The 20,472-nt window shown below is 43.5% G+C and overlaps 1 protein-coding gene across 1 annotated transcript; it reads right to left on the bottom strand.

Moving 5' to 3' along the window:
- Positions 1–577: 577 nt before the first annotated feature.
- On the bottom strand, positions 578–4,147 carry LOC149968946 (uncharacterized). The gene is made up of 4 exons (XM_090174036.1): positions 4,083–4,147; positions 3,928–4,019; positions 3,749–3,859; positions 578–1,988 (listed from the first exon to the last, which is right to left on the bottom strand). The coding sequence occupies exon 4, from the start codon at positions 1,954–1,956 to the stop codon at positions 670–672; it is 1,287 nt and encodes a 428-aa protein (XP_090030162.1). The 5' UTR covers positions 1,957–1,988; positions 3,749–3,859; positions 3,928–4,019; positions 4,083–4,147; the 3' UTR covers positions 578–669.
- Positions 4,148–20,472: the final 16,325 nt, after the last annotated feature.

Below are 20,472 nucleotides of genomic sequence, written 5' to 3'. Positions count from 1 at the left end.
ATGGGCTTTTCGAGACTTTTGCGATTTCGTTTTTGATATCAACTGTGACATCATTATGAGGCTCTTTATATTTCGCATTCGCCACTAATCTCGAACCGTTCATCAAATGAGCTGGCCTTTCTTCGAACATGTCAGGATATTCGACGTTTCCCCTTGGTCCCGTTGCAGCTTTGACTACTGGTTGTTCGTCCTCCTGAGCCGCGGAGAATATCGGTATGTTTCCCTCTCTCTCTTTTGCAACCGTAACAGCGCCTTCACTCAAATGTTCTTGGATGAACTTGGAAGGACTGCTATTGAATTGATCAGTGCTGTTGACAACATGGCCGGCATCGAATGAAACTTTCGGAATATCTGAATGGCTCGCTTTTTTACCGTCCTTCATTTTGGTCGATATCCACCTCTGGGATGAAATTAGTGCTTTTATTTGAAATTGACCGCACATTTCGGCTTTATCAGAAGGAGATAAACCAGCCTTGTTCCGTGCCTTAACATCGGCTCCTTGACGAAGTAACATCTCTATCAAGTTGAAGCGATTAGAGCCACTTTTGATGGCAAAGTGCCCACATTAACATTATTGATATTAGCTCCATTCTTTATTAAGAGAAGGGCAATGTCCTTGAATCCTTTCTCGCACGCAATATGAAGTGGCGAGTTGTTGAAGTCATCAGTCTAATGGAGGTCAGCTCCCTTTTCAATTAGAAGCCTGGCTATATGGAACTGTCCCAATTCGGCAGCGGCGCTTAAGGGGGTAGAGTTGTTTTCCTGAGGATTGGGAATATCCGATCGAGCTCCATTTTCAATTAATACCTTTACCACATCTAAATGTCCCTGTTTTGATGCTGCCCACAGAGGAGTACTACCGTCATTCGATGCGGTATTTACGTATGCTCCGTTGTCAATAAGGAGTTTAACAAACTTCGACCACCCCTCATGCGAGGTGAACCATAACTGCGTGGCTTCAATGCCACCAATTTCCACAGTTTTATTTATGTCCGCTCCGCGTTCAATTAAAAGTTTAACAACTTCCAAATGCCCATTACGCGAGGTGATCCATAACGGCGTGGCTTCCTTGCCATGCTCTTTCCCGGTTTTATTTATGTCCGCTCCGTATTCAATTAAAAGTTTTACAACTTCCAAATGACCCCCAGCTGAGGCGATAAATAATGGCGTGGCTTCAAAGTCATACTTTTTCCCCAATTTATGAATGTTCGCTCCGTGTTCAATTAAAAGTTTAACAACTTCCGAATGGCCCTTATGTGAGGTGATCCATAACGGCGTGGCTTCCATGTCTCCATCTTTCCCGGTTTTATTTATGTCCGCTTCGTGTTCAATTAAAAGTTGAACAACTTCCAAATGACCCCCAGCTGAGGCGATAAATAATGGCGTGGCTTCAAAGTCATACATTTTCCCCAATTTATGAATATTCGCTCCGTGTTCAATGAAAAGTTTAACTACTTCCAAATGCCCATTTCGCGAGGTGATCCATAACGGCGTGGCTTCAATGCCTTCATCTGTCCCAGTTGTATTTATGTCCGCTCCGTGTTCAATTAAAAGTTTAACAACTTCCAAATGACCCCCAGCTGAGGCGATAAATAATGGCGCGGCTTCGTTACCATGCTCTTTACCGGTTGTATGAATGTCCACACCGTATTCAATTAAAAGTTTAACGACTTCCAAATGACCCCACGCCGACGCGATCCATAACGGCGTGGCTTCAAAGCCATCTTTTTCCCTTGCTTTATTAACTAGGGCACGGTGTGTAAGTAAGAGTTTTACGATATCTGATATGTTATACCAAGATGCCAGGCACAAGGGAGTGAATCCTTCCCAAATGGTAAAATGTAGATCAAAGGGGAAATTGCAGTTGACGTCGAATCCTTCTTGGATGAGTGAGAGAACTCGTTTTTTATTGCCATTCCTCACTGCCTCGAACAATTCCTTTATTTTTTCATCCATTATTTCAATATTTAATATAACACTTGCTTTTTCTGAAAATAAAATAAAAACGCAAAGGTTTTAAGGCGAACGCAGAAACTTCGGAACCTTTTAAGAATCGCACTTTATTCTGAAAATTAAACATCTTAGGGCTTATCAATTTAAAAATCGTTTCCCTTAAAAGATAATATTTTTTCCTTTTTTTACTTATTATTAAACCTTATCTCTCAAGTTTAAGCTTAGGCCCTAGTTAGAAACTATTTAAAATCACATACAATATTGCACAACCAATTACGTTATTTATATTGCTGAGAAAAATATTAATTGATTTTTAATTTCCTTTTTTATGGTTTCATATTTTATTTCATTTTTTTTAAATTTGAAGTGAACTTTAGATAATAGACTTGTTCCTATAAAATTAGCTCTTTTTCAATTGGCAAAGCTGACAAACACCTCTCGCCAAGTCGTTCAATTAAATCAAGGCCGATCATACTGGCTCGGTATAATCTTGTTATGTTAATTTAACCAAATTTAATCCTTGTTCCATTATTTTTGGTAAAAGTCACAACGCGTAGCAATAGAAGTTATACATGATGTATTGTTCATCCTTGCCTACTTATGTTTAACTAGTCTAACAAAAATTAATTCTGGCTTCTGCAAATCAAATCTATTTATAAGTTCTCAGAAATGTTAAAACGTTCTTTGTCTCACCCATCAATTGTGATTCAAATTGGTAATAATTTATATTTGAAAAATAATAAAAGTAAGTTACCGGTTGCAGGGTTCAACCGTGTCCCATCCCAATGCCGGATTATTCATCAATTTTAGACCAAAGACCCTTATATCTCCGTAGACAAAAATATAAACACTATTGGTACCTTTTAAGTTTCATAAAATAATTTGATACGGTGGAAAAGAAAATTTTAGTTTAATACTATGTATTAAAATTTTATATTTCTATGCACAACTAAACGTATATGAGTTAAATCTATATACTTCAATCCCAATGATATTTTCAGTACCATTTGGAGTTTTAAAGTAAAACCTCAACGCTGCAAAATTAACAGCGTAAGTTAAATAAACGCACCGTTAAAAATAGCTGTAAACAAGTCACACCTGCCGTTATATTAGTTCCACAGAAGCCAACATTTCATGCCTCAAGAATCAACGTATATTTTACATGTGGTTTCAGCGGTTTTCAAGAAACCAATTTCCCAAATATAAGGGCCCCAAGCTAGATACAATTTAAAAAAAGCAATAAATGGACGTCTCTTTTATAATTGTGAACTCAGCAGTTGCTGAGAAATCAATAACTCAAAGTTACGGGCTCCTGAGGGCCCCAATGGGTATCGTGATGGATTCGTTTTTAAATTTAAATGATCATTACTCAAACTAAATTGTTTTGCATACCTGGTTTTAGAAAAAAGGTAGTGAAACGCGAATGCGTTAATTGTAATTATTTTTAGTAACTGAATATTTTAAGAAACCTGGTTTTGGAAATAAGGTAGCAACGGCGAACGGTACCCCCTCAACTAACTTGCGAGCCATCACCAGCACCTCCAAACAGGGAAAGAGGTGCAGCCATTTGTATTTAAAGTCGTACTTATGTTTATTGGTTTTCATTGCACGGTAGGCTAAGAAATTAATTTCCAAACCATTGTTCGGCCGAGAAAAATTGGTTCAATCAATGTAAACAGCAGGTAGAAAATACTAGGGTTGTCATCATAATACCAAAGTACTGGAATACGATAGAATTTTAAATCACTTTTTCCCTCAGCAATCTTCACCACAATAAGTTAATGAATAGACTCACCAAAGGTTCACAATGTTTATTTTCCCAAAGCCATCTTCCCAGCCGGATGTTGTTCTCGTCAATTTCCGTTCGAGGTACATGGGCGTCTCGGACCCATGACGGTCTTATTCCCTAATTGACCCAACGAAATCATTCACACTTCAAGGTTCAAGCCTTAAATTATACGTTGATTGACTCACCTGGTAAAAATGTTCTAGAAATGTCTGTTTCCGTGGAAGGACTGTTTGAAATAAAAACTCAGCGCTGTTCGATGGGGTTGAGACGAAACTTGCTAGAATTAAAAAAATAATAATTGGTCAATCTACGACAAATTGGCACAGCGCGTCTACCCTACCTCCACAGAATGTTATTGTATTTTAGTTGCCGGACATATTTTCCGCGATTTGAAGTAATATTCCACCAGATAAGATAAGAAATGCTGGAGGTGAGTTTCAAGAGAGCTGCTGAAAACGCAAACAGCTTCGTTCGTTGAGGAAGAAACGCTTCGTTGAAATCACAAGCTTATTCAAAATCTCGTAAGATATAAGTATCTATAATGGTCCTAAAAATGAAGCGTAAGTTACCTTCAAAAATCAGGATTCTAAGAAAACAGGCGGAAACTAAATTACAAGTGTCAGGGCTTACTCTTCTCATGTTACTTATGGCGCCAAGAATTTTATGTTTTGTTAGTACCAAATTCCGCTGACTTATAAAGCCTTTAGAAGCGGACGCACTACCTAACTATTCCAGAAATGCACCCTCATCATTTGGGCTTGAAACTGTAAGCTCGTAGAATTCTGATACCGTAGAATTTTTTAACGCACGAATATAACCAGTAATCGATTTCGAGATGTAAAAGCTTTAGTTACATTAAGGAACAAGTTTGTGACAGGTGTATTTAAAAACAAGTCTGTGACAGGTGTAGTTACTTTTTCATTTTGCATCTCGAGTTTCCCTCTAACTTAAACAATACTTCTGGGTGTGGCAAACGTTCTCAGTAATCTTAATACGTTCTTGGTCCCCTGTCTTCCAAAACACGTATTGAGATGAGGAACATTTTAAAATTTAAAATTATTTTAAACAGGTTACCCGTCGTACTGTTCAATGATGTCCGATCTTAAATGATGGATAATTAATTCTACGAATAAGCACTCGCGACTCTTCTCAATTTCAATCTTTACATTGTACGTAGACATTCAGCAATTAACACAGCGGCGTGAGATTCTCTTATCTAGCGAGGGAAAATATGGCGGAGTTTATCTTGTAAAGGCCTCTAATCAAGAATATTATTTCAGATAAGACAGTTTTCGGAGAAGAGCGGAACTGATAAAGAAAGTCCGCTTATTTCGTTGAGGTTAAGGACTCATTTAATAAAGGTAAAAGGAAGAAGTTTTAGATAAATAAACAAGTATTTCAAAAAATAAAATTGGACTTTATTGAAGTGTATATAAAACTTAGTTAGTAGGGATAACAACGAAGGCAGGTTATTTTCCCGTTTTGCTCGGAGGTATTCTGGTAGTTTACCTATGGCTTTTGTGCAAAAGGGACGCTGTATGAGATTCTGGAGATACGCTAGGCACGTGGAATTAGTTTGATGCCTCAATTGTATAAATCGGTTAGGCAGATTTCCGGAAACTCGCGTTGGAAAAATGGCGGTTTTGTTCCAAGATGGCCGAGAAACCTAACAGAATTGAGTCATGTGATCGAAATTTGCCCACACACTTTATTGGTCCTAAAAACTGCCCGAAAGAGAATCTGATGGGACATCAAAGTCTTTACAAAACCATAGCCAGCGTAAGAAACCGGGATCAAAATTGTACTTTTTATGTCCGTTTCACTAACGTCATTGTCACTAGAAAGATATGTAAAAGCCAACGACCAGCTTTACAATATAGTAATAGGCGGAAAATGTAAAGTTTAAATTTAAGGGTATTAAAAATTAATTTGTTGTAAACATGGAGTAAACCTTAGTTTTTATTTTTATATTTATTTTCTCAGTTCTGGTTAGATTTACAGGTTGTAGTAACGAAATGCTGAAAATGTTATCCTCAATGTAACGAGCGCCAGATCAACAAAGTAGGACTTATTCCAAATTTATTTCCAGTTTAACCTATTTCGTGTCATTTTATTTATAAAAATTAAGTTAAATATACATTTTATTAATTTTCATTGGTTCACTCATCAACAATAATTTTTTTGATATCGCACGTAGTTCCAAAGTTGAAATTGGCGCCGATTCGTGCTGTAGTGAAAACTAAGCCTAATACCCAAAGATAAATCCACCGGGAGATTATTTTATTATTTCCGTGACCCCCTTGATTTTTCCCTCCTTATTCTTATAGGCTGGCGCTGTTCAACTTCATCTCTGACTGTCATGCCCACCCCCTCCTCCATTTTATTTTTCTACCACGTTTTACGGCGATGTACGAAAGGCCCAGGCGATCTTAGGATTATTTGGATGTCTTTAAATTTAATGAGCGAGACGCATTTCGCATAATTCGCTCACAACAGCTCTCTCTCTCTCTCTCTCTCTCTCGTCTTTAAGTACGGTGACGTGTCTTATAACGCTCTGTGTTTTTAAAGTATTTAGACAGGTTAAAGTGCCTCCGGGCGGCGATTTTTATATTATTCTGCGGCTTAAACTATTCCGCTATCGAATTTAGTAGTTATTTTCTAGTTCCGACCGATTTTTTCGGTTTTATGGCCGATTTTCGGTTTGCCGAATTTCAGTTTTTTCGGGTTTTTAGGCCAGATCAGCTTTTGAAACTTTTTTATTTTAATTCCGCGCGCGCGCGTGAATTATTTCTTTTTTCAAATCTCGAGCCATGGCTAACTCGAACGCCGTGATTGAAGATTTGCTCGCTCCTTTGGGATCGCAAGAAGACATTGCGCCTCGACCGACTCCAACATTTGCGTTTTTCACTCCAATAGCTACTGATGCTATTTCAACTCCTCCCAGCGACGCTACTACCGCTGCTTCTGCCGATACTACAATTCCTTCTCCGGAAGAAAAAAATACTACTTCGTCGTGGGCCGACATTACTGCCACCACCACCAACGCCACCGCTAACTCCGAGCGTATTACAAGTGAGAGTTTTAAACTACCACACACGTATTCGTTTAGTCGACCTTCTCACCTAGCAAACCCGAACGATAGAGGTATTTGTATCCGTTCTGCGCATCGAAATACCACTATTGAAGACTACCTAGTGGCTATCTCTAAAGTCGTACCATCGAAAATTATTACCGATATTTTTCGTAATAATGGCTTCATTTTCATTTATTTCTCTGACGCTACATGGGCTCGTCAGCTGATCGCAGATGGCCTTGACTTTCGTAATGAACGTCTGGAATGTCTCCCGATTGGCATAGCGCCGAAAAGGATTCTGCTCTCAAACGTCTCACCAGTAGTCGAAGATTCGATGATTGTTTCCATAATGTCGCGTTTTGGTCTCGTTCAGGGAAGGGTCCGCACCCTCCCTGCCTCCGTGTCTCTTCCTGAGTTTAAACACATTAAGAGCGCCCGTCGTGAAGTATCTGTAATCTTCGAATCTGACGAAGCTTATCGTGCCTTACCAAAGTACTTTATGGTTATCATTGATAACGATAAATGTCTGATTTCAGTAAATGAACCGGTTCGTTGCGTTTATTGCAAAGAATCCGGTCATATTGTGCGTGATTGCCAAAAAGTGCCGCCAAAGAAAGTAGTTTCGTCCGCTACTAATAACCCCGACAATGCGACTACTTTCGTCAAATCCAGAGTGCCTTTACCGCCTACTACTGAGAATAAAGCATCTACCTCATCTGACAGCACTGAACTCCCCAGTGCGTCTGGTCCTGTCATCGTCACAACACCCGCTACTACCAGCGACACTACTGCCAAGGTACTTCCCGATCCTGCCCTTTCCCCATCGCAGATCGTCTCTGGCTCGGACACCGAGTTTCAAGACGCAGAGATGGACTTTGATAATGATCCCACCGTTAAGGTGGTTCGAAGAAAGCGCCAAAATAATCGGCCGAAAGCTTCTGCTGAAGTTTCTACCAAACGAAAAACGGACATGGGACCACCTGGTTCTCAACCTCCGAAAAAGCGCACCTCTGGTACGAAATACCGTTTTAACTCTACTACTAATGAATGGGCTGACCCCAAAGGGCTTTTTAAACCCGCTTTCTCGTGCGACGAGGTGAAGCAGTGCATAAGCCTCACCCTCGGTTTTCCCACGCAAGTTGCTCGTGATTTTTGTCGACAAGTTACTAACGACGCTACCGACACCTACGCACTATCTCGACAAATTCTAGTCATCGGTCACACCGATCCTGAAATTTCCCAACTTCCTAATGACCTTAGAAGGAATGAACGCAACAAATACTATCGTCTTGCCAATGCCATTCGAGGCATGTTTCCGAACTTTTCAGACATCGAGCAGTCCTCTCAAGAGAACTAACTTTTCGAACGTATATTTTTTTTTGTTATTCTTATTTATTTATATATTTTTTATTTTATTTATGGTTTTTAAATTGTTGTCTTTAAATGTTCGCGGCATTAGTCAGGACTTAACGTCCATCCGCGCGCGTGATTTCGTGACCCGTTTTAATCCGGACATTATTTGCTTTCAAGAAACTTACGTAAATTCAAAATTTGCTAACTCTTACATTTGGTCTCAATGGCCCTACATTTTTTACCACGCGCCTTCACTGGCGCCGCGCAGTTCAGGTGTGTCAATCGCGATTCATCCCTCTCTCCATCCTTACGTAAATTACTTTAATTCTTTTCGCGACGTTTGTTTAAATTTAACGCTGGGCTTCTCTCCCCGGAGACCCCGGTTCATCTATTTTGCGTTTACATTTCGTCCTCGAGTGATAAAGTCGCGATTGACACCCTGAACTACATTCGAAATTTTATTGACAAAATTAATCCTGCGGATACCGTTATTCTTTTTGGCGATTTTAATTGTTGTTTATCTCCTATTGATCGTAAAAATTGTACCGAATACCGATTTTCTCTTTGCCAAAATTTAAATGACCTCGTTTCCGATTTTGACCTTTTTGACGCTTTTCGTCATCTAAATTCTGACTCTCAAAGTTTCACCTGGCGTGCGAAAAATCACGGCAAACTAATCTCCGCTCGTTTAGACCGAATGTACGTTCGTTCGAATTTCCGCTTAAAAAACGTTCGTCATATCCCGTCCGGTTTTTCAGATCACGATGCGATTTCGTGCCAATTTTTTGATACTTTCGCGATACCCCGGTCACCGCCGTTCTGGCGTATGAACCCGCGGTGTTTAAAAGATCCCGTTTTTCTCTCCCAGTCTCGTGATTTACTTTCGGGTCTTCTCGACACTAAGCCACCGACGGAGTCTTGGACTTCGTGGTGGTTCCGTGTCCTGAAACCCGAAATTAAATCCTTCTCCATGTTATTCTGGCACCGCCGCAACCTCCGCAATACGGCGGCCATTCACCACTACGAAGCGATGGTTTCCGCTTGCGCTCCAGGTTCTCCCGAGCACCAGGAACATAGAGAAAACCTCAAATCTTTTCTATTAGAACCCTCTACCGATTCTCTCATTCGTGCTAGAGAATCGTTTTTCAATTGTATAGACACCCCTTCTCGCGACTTCTACAGGCTCGAAAAGAAAGCTAACGCCGTTAATATCATTCCTTCCACCTACGACCCGCATGGTATCACCGTGTCGGATCCCGATACTATTCGCGAAGTAGTCGCCGATTATTACGACCCTTCCGATACCCGCGAAGCAATCATCGATAATTATTTATCGGCCAATGTTCCAACCCTCGAGCTTGATGACGCAAATGCCATCTCCGGTACGTTTTCCCTCTCTGAGACTACTAGCGCCTTGAAGGGGCTCTCTCGTGGAAAGGCCTGTGGCCTTGACGGGATCCCCGTCGAATATTACATCGCGTTTTGGGAACTTCTCGGGCCCATTTTAGTCGATGTTTTCAACGGTCTCTTAACTTGCCCCATTTTTTGGACAAAATTATCCCGCTCCGTCGTTTCCCTGCTTCCGAAGACGGGGGATCTTATGAACCTCGCTAATTGGCGCCCTATTTCTCTCACAAATTCTGATTATAAGCTTTACGCTAAAGTTTTGGCTAACCGTCTAAATTCTATCATCGCTAAGCTAATTCACCCCTCCCAGACTTACTCCATTCCGGGGAGGTGCATATACCACTCACTCGCGGTTCTGCGCGATCTTATTTCTCTCGCGAAATCGAAGAACGAGAAACTTGCTATCGTTAACATTGATTTCCGCAAAGCTTTCGATCGTGTGAACCACACCTACCTCTTTAAGACACTCGCTCGGTTCGGCTTTCCGACCACTTTCCTTGACTTACTGAACGTGGTTTACTCGGACCCCGTTTTTCGGGTTCGTGTAAATAACACGCTTACCCGCGAAATTCCTTTCACGAGAGGCATTCGTCAGGGTTGTCCTCTTTCGGGGCTACTCTTCGTTTTGTCTCTCGAGCCGCTTTTGTGTCATCTCCGAGCCGCTTTACGCAGGCCCTCTGGCCCTGGTTATTTTGATATAACCGATACCACTTTCGCGGATAACCTAAACGGTCTTCTTCGAGACGAGTCGGAGTTCGCCGTCATGACTGGGTGTCTTGACGCGTTTTGTTTCGCTTCCGGGGCTATCGTTAATAACGATAAATCGTTCGTTCTTTGGTGTGGCGAATGGCATACCAACCCACCCTTTCTCACCGTTCCTTTTCCCACTAGCGTTGACGGCGGCAAGTTTCTCGGCGTGCATCTGGGAAACTCGCCCGAGTACGAATTACGAAATCGGCCCGAACTGACTACGCGCCTTAGTCGCGTTCTCGGCCGCTGGCTTCATCTTAAACACCTTTGTTCCATTTCGGGACGAGTTCTACTTACTAACCAACTCGCGTCCTCTATTCTCTGGCATCGGTTAAAAATTATCTCCCCGCCTCCCTCTTTTATTCACGATTGGCAATCTAAATTAATTAACTTCCTTTGGGCGGGAACTCATTGGGTTCCTTCCCATTATTTATACCCCCAGGCTATCGCGGGGGGCATTGGTCTCGTTAATGTTAATCTCAAAATTCAGGCCTTCCGAGTTCAACAAATTACCGATTTTCTAAATTCTACCGATCGCGACTCCCCCAACATTAAGTGCTCTACCGCTTTTTTTGGCTCTTTTCTCCCCGGTTTCCCGTCTCCGGAAGCTATCCTATCAAATGTCTCTACTCAAAATTCTAATATCCCTTTCTATTCTTCGGCCCTTTCGTCCTGTTTCGTATGCCGTTTCGCATCCAACCCGCTCTCTCCTCTCGTTCAAAATTCTTAAATCTTTCTTTCGTTTTATCCCCTTTTTTCAAGACCACCGAGGGTGCGTCCCTGCATTACGATGACGTGTCGACCCTCGCTGGTGTTGGTCTTAAAACCCTTTCCGTCCTTCTCGATCCGAAAGGACGTTGGCTTCCCCAACAGTCTCTTTCTCCGTTTCGTTTGCCCTCTCGCCTTTTCGTCCAACAACATCGCAAAATTATCGCAACCTGCATTAGAAATTTCCCCTAAACTTTCGACGCTACCGGTATTAAGGATAGCGCGCGGTTTAGTGACGACGACGTTTTGTCGATCACCAGCGAATTTCGTGGCGGTCCTAAGGTCCGTCGTTTTTTGCTGACCGATAACCCTTCTACCCACGAGATATACCAATGTCGCGTTAGCAGCTCCTTCCCTGGCAGGCTACCCGCCGTTCCAATTGACGACCCCACTCTCGTTTCGCACGCTTCCTGGCTCGGGAAGAAACTTTCGCCTATTAGCTCGAGAGCTGATCTCTCCTTCCAATGGAGAGCTCTGCATCTTGCGCTTCCCGCTCCGGCTCGGTTATCCCATATTGTGGAAAGCCTTGAATCCAACTTTTGTCCTTTCTGCCCGGCCAAGGGTACGGTTACCCATTGTTATTTTGACTGCCCTTTCGCCAGAAGCGTTGGTGAGAGGGTCTTGGAGAGTGTCTTTCTTTCGACCAGCCATCACCACTCGTTGACGGACGTTTGGACGTTAGCGAGCGGTGACCAAATGAACCACAATTTTTGCAATTTCGTCTTCGTGCTCTTAAAATCTGCTTTAGCTGAAATGTATGGCGAACTCTCTAAAATATCTCTATCGACTAACGCTTTTGGCGATTACGTTAATCGAGTTCACCGAACGATCGGTAACCGAGTAATCACCCGTTACCGAGCTCACCGTCAAAGTGCCGCCACAGGTGGAACTTTTGAAGTTTTTAACGCCTTGTGGGGCATCAACTCCGAACCTGATTGGACCTAATTTGAAATGTTTTATTTATTTTTTATTTTTTTGTATTTATTTCACAATTATCATTATTATAATATTATATAAGCATCTCTAGCGAGTATATTAGAAAACAAAAACTCTATCTCTCTCTCTCTAACTCTCTCTAACTCTCTCTCTCTCTCGCTCTTTCAATGCAAAGTCGTGTCAGATTGAGCTCCGATTTTGATCAATAATTTGTTAGTTAAAAGTATCGTGAAAATAGATTTTTTGTTTTATTTCATAAAATTAACGTTCCAGCAACAGTTTGAGAGTTTTGTTTTCCTGTTTCGACGGATATTTTTGAAATTAGGACCGTTTTTCGTGTTGCGGTGTTAGCTGTTTAGCCCATTTTTAGGCCTAGCGCCTTTTGAAAGTTGATGTTTGCGCGCGCGCAAAAAGAATAACTTTCAAAGCTCGTAAGCCTAACGCCGGGATGGCCGTCTCTTCTATTTTTGAGACTGGCGTCTTCAACAACCGAACTCGATTAAAAGCCTTCTATTGCCGAAATCACAACAAACTGGACTAAGGACAACTCCGACTCTACTTTTTGCAACTGTAACTCAACATTTCCCTACCCGACCCGAACATAGAAGCAAGTCTTCTCATCCAGAATCCAAGATTCCATTTCTTATTCGAATGTAACTGTTTCAACTTCATTTTAAATATTGGTCAATCCTAAGCCGTATTTATATATTGTTCATCAGTTCAATGAATTTTGATTGTTATTACCAAAAAAAAATGTTTTATTGTAAATATTTTTTTTAACCCTTATTGTAACTCTGACTTTGATGTGGCTTAAATAAAGCCTTTTTATACTCTAACTCTCTCTCTCTCTCTCTCTCGTGCTCGTTTTATTAAGTTGACGCTTTTTAACGCTCCCGATTTTTTGAGTATTTTTCGAGATTAAAGTGCCGTTTAGGCCCCATTTTTGTTTATTTCCGGTTCGTGAAAGTCCCATCTACCTTCTGTTACAAGTTTCTTCCCGTATAAACCGTTATTTTCGGTTTTAGGACCGTTTTCCAAAACGGTACCTTCGCCTGAAAAGTCGAATTTTCGGCTTTTTAGGCTTCTCGCCTTTTGAAACTTTTTATTTCGCTCGCGCGAAATAAAAATTTCAAATCTCGCGCCGATGGCTACTAAGCCTAACGCCGGGATGCCCGACTCGTCGCCATACAAAACGGCTTTCTTCCGAAACCGTTTCGGCCAATCCAACTCATCCGTCTCCAAACTAAACCGAACCAAGAACTCCCGATTCAACCGAAGAAAACTATTTTCCGCTCCCGACCCAATGACTCGTCTTCCAACAAGAAAATCACCGCTGCTCACGGTATCCTGATCGACTCCTCCATCTATACATTTTCGAATAAAGAACTAATTGACGCCATCAAGACCGCTACAAACCCGACCCAAATCTATTCATTCGGCCGTATTCAAGGTACTTTTCAACTGTTTTTCAAAAATTCGACCTGGGCGACCGATCTCAAGACCAATGGTCTCCCGATGCCCGACCTCACTCTGGTGCATTGCCACGCGATTGGTACTCCTCCAACGCGGGTGGTTGTATCCGACGTACCCTCCCATTTTGAGAACTCTGACCTACGGGAGATGTTGTCGTCCTACGGTTCCGTCGTCGGGCCCATTAAATCTCTGCGTGCATCCTACTCTGATCCTGATCTCCCTGGATTACAAAGTCTTCGGAGACAGGTGATGATTAAATTCCCGACCACCAAAGCTCGAGAGAGCCTACCCGAAAGAATTTTTGTGGAACTAGATGATGTTCCCTACACTTTCTTCGTATCCACCGACATCAAGTGTCACCTCTGCCACGACATCGGCCACACGCGTGAGTTCTGCCCCAAAAGGAAAGACTCCGCTGTTTACACTCCAGAAGGTGAGACTTCCACAAGACCAAAGGAAGTAGACGAAATTGAGAGGCCCGTTTTAGAGAAATCGAAGTCATCCTCGTTCACTGACGTTACTATGACGTCCGTTGAGGAGACTGTTCCACTTTCCATCTACCCAGGCTTGGATATGACCCCAATAACGGTCAATTGCAATGAATCTGATGGCGTAAGTTGGTTTCGACCTCCGGCAGCCACTCCTGTATCCAAACATCCTCCTGGCTTAACAGTTCTTTCGAAATCAAAACGACAGTCTCCAGCACCGCAACATTCAACACCTTTAAAGAAGCAATCCATCGCCCAATCTGACATACCCAAGGCTCTATCACAAAAATCAGCGTCTTCTTATTCAAGCGTAGTCTCTGACACCGACCTCGCCGACTTTCTTGATTCGGACTTTTCTCAAAATTCTTCTAGCACCGCTCCGCTTTCTGATTCTTCGCTTGTAAGCCTATTTGACTCCATGTATCGCTCTAAAATTCCCATCCTCGATCATGTTCGCCAACATACTAATTCACCTGTCGCTCTTCTTAAACAACTCGAAGGTATTCGAAAAAACGATACCACCTACCGCAAGAGCCCGCTTTCTAGACTTTCAAAACAAGCAATCTATCAATGGGAACGAAAAATTATGCACGCTTTGAAAAATGAATCTGAATCATGTCATTAATTATTTTAATTGATTTCATGTAACCGTTTTTATATTTTTATTTTATTCCTTGCATTGTATTTAAAATTCGCCGTTTTAGCTTAATGTTTTAATTTAATTTTAAATCTGATTCGATACCTGGTTTTCCTTATTTATGTGTACATGCAAAATTTGATATATTGTACATTTTTATTAATTAACATATGTTTATCTAATTTGATCCTGCTAAATGAAGCATTTTTTATACTCTCTCTCTCTCTCTCTCTCTCTCTCTCTCTCTCTCTCTCTCTCTCTCTCTCTCTCTCTCTCTCTCTCTCTCTCTCTCTCTCTCTCTCTCTCTCTCTCTCTCTCTCTCTCTCTCTCTCTCTCTCTCTCTCTCTCTCTCTCTCTCTCTCTCTCTCTCTCTCTCTCTCTCTCTCTCTCTCTCTCTCTCTCTCTCTCTCTCTCTCTCTCTCTCTCTCTCTCTCTCTCTCTCTCTCTCTCTCTCTCTCTCTCTCTCTCTCTCTCTCTCTCTCTCTCTCTCTCTCTCTCTCTCTCTCTCTCTCTCTCTCTCTCTCTCTCTCTCTCTCTCTCTCTCTCTCTCTCTCTCTCTCTCTCTCTCTCTCTCTCTCTCTCTCTCTCTCTCTCTCTCTCTCTCTCTCTCTCTCTCTCTCTCTCTCTCTCTCTCTCTCTCTCTCTCTCTCTCTCTCTCTCTCTCTCTCTCTCTCTCTCTCTCTCTCTCTCTCTCTCTCTCTCTCTCTCTCTCTCTCTCTCTCTCTCTCTCTCTCTCTCTCTCTCTCTCTCTATCAATGGGAACGAAAAATTATGCACGCTTTGAAAAATGAATCTGAATCATGTCATTAATTATTTTAATTGATTTCATGTAACCGTTTTTATATTTTTATTTTATTCCTTGCATTGTATTTAAAATTCGCCGTTTTAGCTTAATGTTTTAATTTAATTTTAAATCTGATTCGATACCTGGTTTTCCTTATTTATGTGTACATGCAAAATTTGATATATTGTACATTTTTATTAATTCACATATGTTTATCTAATTTGATCCTGCTAAATGAAGCATTTTTTATACTCTCTCTCTCTCTCTCTCTCTCTCTCTCTCTCTCTCTCTCTCTCTCTCTCTCTCTCTCTCTCTCTCTCTCTCTCTCTCTCTCTCTCTCTCTCTCTCTCTCTCTCTCTCTCTCTCTCTCTCTCTCTCTCTCTCTCTCTCTCTCTCTCTCTCTCTCTCTCTCTCTCTCTCTCTCTCTCTCTCTCTCTCTCTCTCTCTCTCTCTCTCTCTCTCTCTCTCTCTCTCTCTCTCTCTCTCTCTCTCTCTCTCTCTCTCTCTCTCTCTCTCTCTCTCTCTCTCTCTCTCTCTCTCTCTCTCTCTCTCTCTCTCTCTCTCTCTCTCTCTCTCTCTCTCTCTCTCTCTCTCTCTCTCTCTCTCTCTCTCTCTCTCTCTCTCTCTCTCTCTCTCTCTCTCTCTCTCTCTCTCTCTCTCTCTCTCTCTCTCTCTCTCTCTCTCTCTCTCTCTCTCTCTCTCTCTCTCTCTCTCTCTCTCTCTCTCTCTCTCTCTCTCTCTCTCTCTCTCTCTCTCTCTCTCTCTCTCTCTCTCTCTCTCTCTCTCTCTCTCTCTCTCTCTCTCTCTCTCTCTCTCTCTCTCTCTCTCTCTCTCTCTCTCTCTCTCTCTCTCTCTCTCTCTCTCTCTCTCTCTCTCTCTCTCTCTCTCTCTCTCTCTCTCTCTCTCTCTCTCTCTCTCTCTCTCTCTCTCTCTCTCTCTCTCTCTCTCTCTCTCTCTCTCTCTCTCTCTCTCTCTCTCTCTCTCTCTCTCTCTCTCTCTCTCTCTCTCTCTCTCTCTCTCTCTCTCTCTCTCTCTCTCTCTCTCTCTCTCTCTCTCTCTCTCTCTCTCTCTCTCTCTCTCTCTCTCTCTCTCTCTCTCTCTCTCTCTCTCTCTCTCTCTCTCTCTCTCTCTCTCTCTCTCTCTCTCTCTCTCTCTCTCTCTCTCTCTCTCTCTCTCTCTCTCTCTCTCTCTCTCTCTCTCTCTCTCTCTCTCTCTCTCTCTCTCTCTCTCTCTCTCTCTCTCTCTCTCTCTCTCTCTCTCTCTCTCTCTCTCTCTCTCTCTCTCTCTCTCTCTCTCTCTCTCTCTCTCTCTCTCTCTCTCTCTCTCTCTCTCTCTCTCTCTCTCTCTCTCTCTCTCTCTCTCTCTCTCTCTCTCTCTCTCTCTCTCTCTCTCTCTCTCTCTCTCTCTCTCTCTCTCTCTCTCTCTCTCTCTCTCTCTCTCTCTCTCTCTCTCTCTCTCTCTCTCTCTCTCTCTCTCTCTCTCTCTCTCTCTCTCTCTCTCTCTCTCTCTCTCTCTCTCTCTCTCTCTCTCTCTCTCTCTCTCTCTCTCTCTCTCTCTCTCTCTCTCTCTCTCTCTCTCTCTCTCTCTCTCTCGTTCTTAAAGTGTGGTTACGCGTCTTTTTATGCTCCGCGTTTTGTAAGTGATTTTCGAGAAAAAAGTGTAGTGCTACCCAAATTTTCAATACTTTCCGGTTCGTGAACTTCCGCTCTACGTAACTGTACGTCTTTTTCCGGTTTTCTCCGGTTTTTCCGGATCCCACTACCGTTTTTCGGTTGGTGGGTCAAGTCGTATTTTCCCGCTTTCAGGTTTTTTAAGCCTAACGCGGTTTCGACTTTTGAAATATTATCTTTTTAACGCGCGCGCGCGTTAAAAAAAAACTTTTCAAATCGCAATGGAATCTAGCTTCGCGCCGGGCGCTTGGCCGTCTCTTCCTTCAAACGATACTCACGAAACCGATTCTTCCATCAGAACTTCAGCCAACCTCAACCGATCTAACGATACCGAACCTCGTCTCTATTCGTCCACCCTCAACCAATCCCGTTCCACAACAACTACCAATATCCGTCGCCGTTTTACATTCCGATCATCCGCCGCGTCTTATTCGCAATCTCGCACCGGTCTCCGCGCTCAAGTTCCACTCAACCACGGACTCGTCATCGAAGCTTCAACTTTTCCCTACTCCACACAAGATTACATAAATGCCATCAAGAAAGAAGTGCCTCCTAGACAATTTCACTCATTTTCAAGAGTTCAAGGTCAGTTCCAAATCTATTTCAACGACTCCTCCTGAGCCGCGCAACTCATATCCGCCGGCCTTTCGATGCCGGATAATGTCCTCGTGCCATGCCATCCTGTCGGGCAACCGCCTACCCGAGTCACCGTTTCGGACGTTCCTTCATACTTCGAAAACAGCCATCTACGAGAAATCATGTCCGAATATGGCCAAGTTATTGGCCCGATCAAAACTCTGCGAGCTTCATTCTCTGACCCCGATCTTCCGCCAATGCTGAGTTTTCGCCGGCAAGTGAATATGAAGTTCGCGACTTCCACCGCCTGCGACGCGCTCCCAGAACGCGTGTTCGTGGATTTGGACGATTCACCACTAACATTCTATATCTCAACCGCAATCAAATGTCACCACTGTGGCGTCTCCGGCCATGTCCGCGGGAATTGCCCTCAACTCGAATCTCCTAACCGCGAATTATCCTCCCGTCCCGCCGATGATGTCGTTCGGCCCGATGCCGAAGCCGTACCCTCCAACGATTTCGACATGACACCGATTTTGCCAGTATTGGAACCAGTTTTTCACAACTCCTCAACTGATTCATCTACAATTCCAAAGACCAACACATTCACCGAACCAATAATCGTCAACTCTCCGACTATTTCCACTAAAAAAAATTCTTCAAAACTGCCAGTCCGACAAGTAAAACGACCATCATTAAACCAACTACCCCAATCGTCGCCCAAGAAATCCGCTCCATCCGAATTCACCGTTCTCACACCCAAAGCCAAGGCCCAATCCGACACCCATTCCGTTTTAAGTCAATACTCCGATATCAACATGGATGATTTCGTGGATGCCAGCGATCTCGACCCGACCGCCGACCACCTTTCGCAATCCGACCTCGCCTCTCTTTTCGACATATCTTATCGTTCCAAAACTCCGATTCTCGAACACGTTCGCACCTACACGAATAATATTCCGGCCTTAATAAATCAACTGGACGCCATTCGACACCACGGCCCCACACACGCTAACAGCGGCCTCTCCAATTACACCGCAGGCGCCATCTACCAGTGGGAACGCAAGGTCACCGCTGCCCTCAGGGCGGATAGAGCCCAGCACCCACCTAAAAGTTAATTTTCTAAATTTTCCTTTTTTGTTTCCTATTTGCTATTTGTTTTCCTTAGAACTCACATGTTTTTTTCTTCAAAATTTTTATTTTTAATGTTATCGGTTTTATCGCTTAACGCTCAGGGTGTCGGCACCCCAACCCCGAACACTGCTGCCCGCCTTTTTGTTCGAGATTTGGCTCCCGACATCCTCTGTTTGCAGGAAACCAATATTCACGACGCGTTTTTAAAATCTCCTCTTTGGTTCGATTGGTCTCTACAATTTATTCACCTACCATGTCCGACCCCTTCCGGTTCGGGCGTATCAATTGGTTTTTCCCCGTCTTTATTCTCAAGTATCGTTCTCAGAGACACGTTCGCCTCAAACGGCATTTACGTCAAATTGGCTCTCCCTTCCCACTCTTTCATTCACATATTTAACATTTACGTCCCCGCTCGTCACGACCAAGCCGCCCTCGATTTGGTTTTGTGGATTTCAACCCATCTTGCCAACATTCCAGGCACTGATCAGGTAGTCCTAGCCGGCGATTTCAATTGCACTCTCGATCCCTCTATCGACCGTTCCGGTTGCGGAGAGCGTCGCGTCGCGTTGGTCCGCTCCTTACGCAATCTTGTCAATTCATCTAACCTTCACGATGGTTTCCGCGTTCTAGCACCATTCACGCGCTCATTTACGTGGCACTCGGGCGATGCCTCGTCTCGATACCACGCCCGTCTTGATCGGATATACTTCGACGCCCTTACCACTCTTCGTTCCGCTATTCACGTCCCGTGCGGTTTCTCTGATCACGATGCTATCTTCGCGAAATTTCAAACCGCAGTCCGAGTAGGTAAGCCCCGCCCTGCCTACTGGAAACTCAACGTTTCATCCCTCGAAGACGAGGCTTTCATCAACGACACGCGCAATTTCATCAGCGAACTTATCAACTCTCTCAAGGTCGGTCCCAATCCCCACGCTTTTTGCGCTTGGTGGTTTTCCACTTTCAAGCCCAGAATACGCGGTTTTGCTAAAGAATATTGGTCCGTCCGCGTCGCAACTGAGCGGAGTCGTTTTCGCTCCCTCGAACGCGAATTAGTCATCATTTCCGATTCAAACCCCGTTCGCTCAGCTGTCTTACGCCGAGAGCTCGCCGATATCGTCGATCGCAGAGCGCGCTCAGCCCTTCTCAACTCCAGGGTATCTTTCACGCGTCACGTCGATACGCCATCAAAAGAATTTTTTCGCTGGTGCTCCCGTTCGGCGCAATCTACGACGATCGACTCGCTTTACGACGACAACGGCGATGTCGCAACGTCCCCAGCGGCCATGCGCGGCATTATCACCTCTTATTACGAGGACCTTTACAGCCCTACCAATCAGCCATTCGTCGACTCACCACCCGCCCTAATCAGCGAAATTCTCGACGATTTACCCCGACTTTCGGCAGCTTCGGTCGATTCTCTCAGCCAAGCCTTACCACTCGATGAAATTACCCACGCTCTAGGCACGCTGCCGCATGGTCGCGCCCCCGGCATGGACGGAATCCCCACGGAGTTTTACTCAAAGTTCTGGGACCTCATCGGCCCAGTTTTGTTCCAAGTTTATCGCGAACTGCTCTGTAATTCCGAAGACCGTCGTTACGCGCCCCTTTTTACTATCTCGGTAGTGTGCCTGCTTCCGAAAACGGGTGATCAGCGATCTTTGCGCAACAAACGCCCCATATC

This window comes from Leiobunum rupestre, chromosome 1, assembly GCF_980474605.1.
Source record: "Leiobunum rupestre chromosome 1, qqLeiRupe1.1.hap1, whole genome shotgun sequence".
NCBI lineage: Eukaryota > Metazoa > Arthropoda > Arachnida > Opiliones > Sclerosomatidae > Leiobunum > Leiobunum rupestre.
The sequence above is the reverse complement of the archived record's forward strand: the minus strand, read 5'-3'. Positions and strand labels throughout refer to the sequence as shown.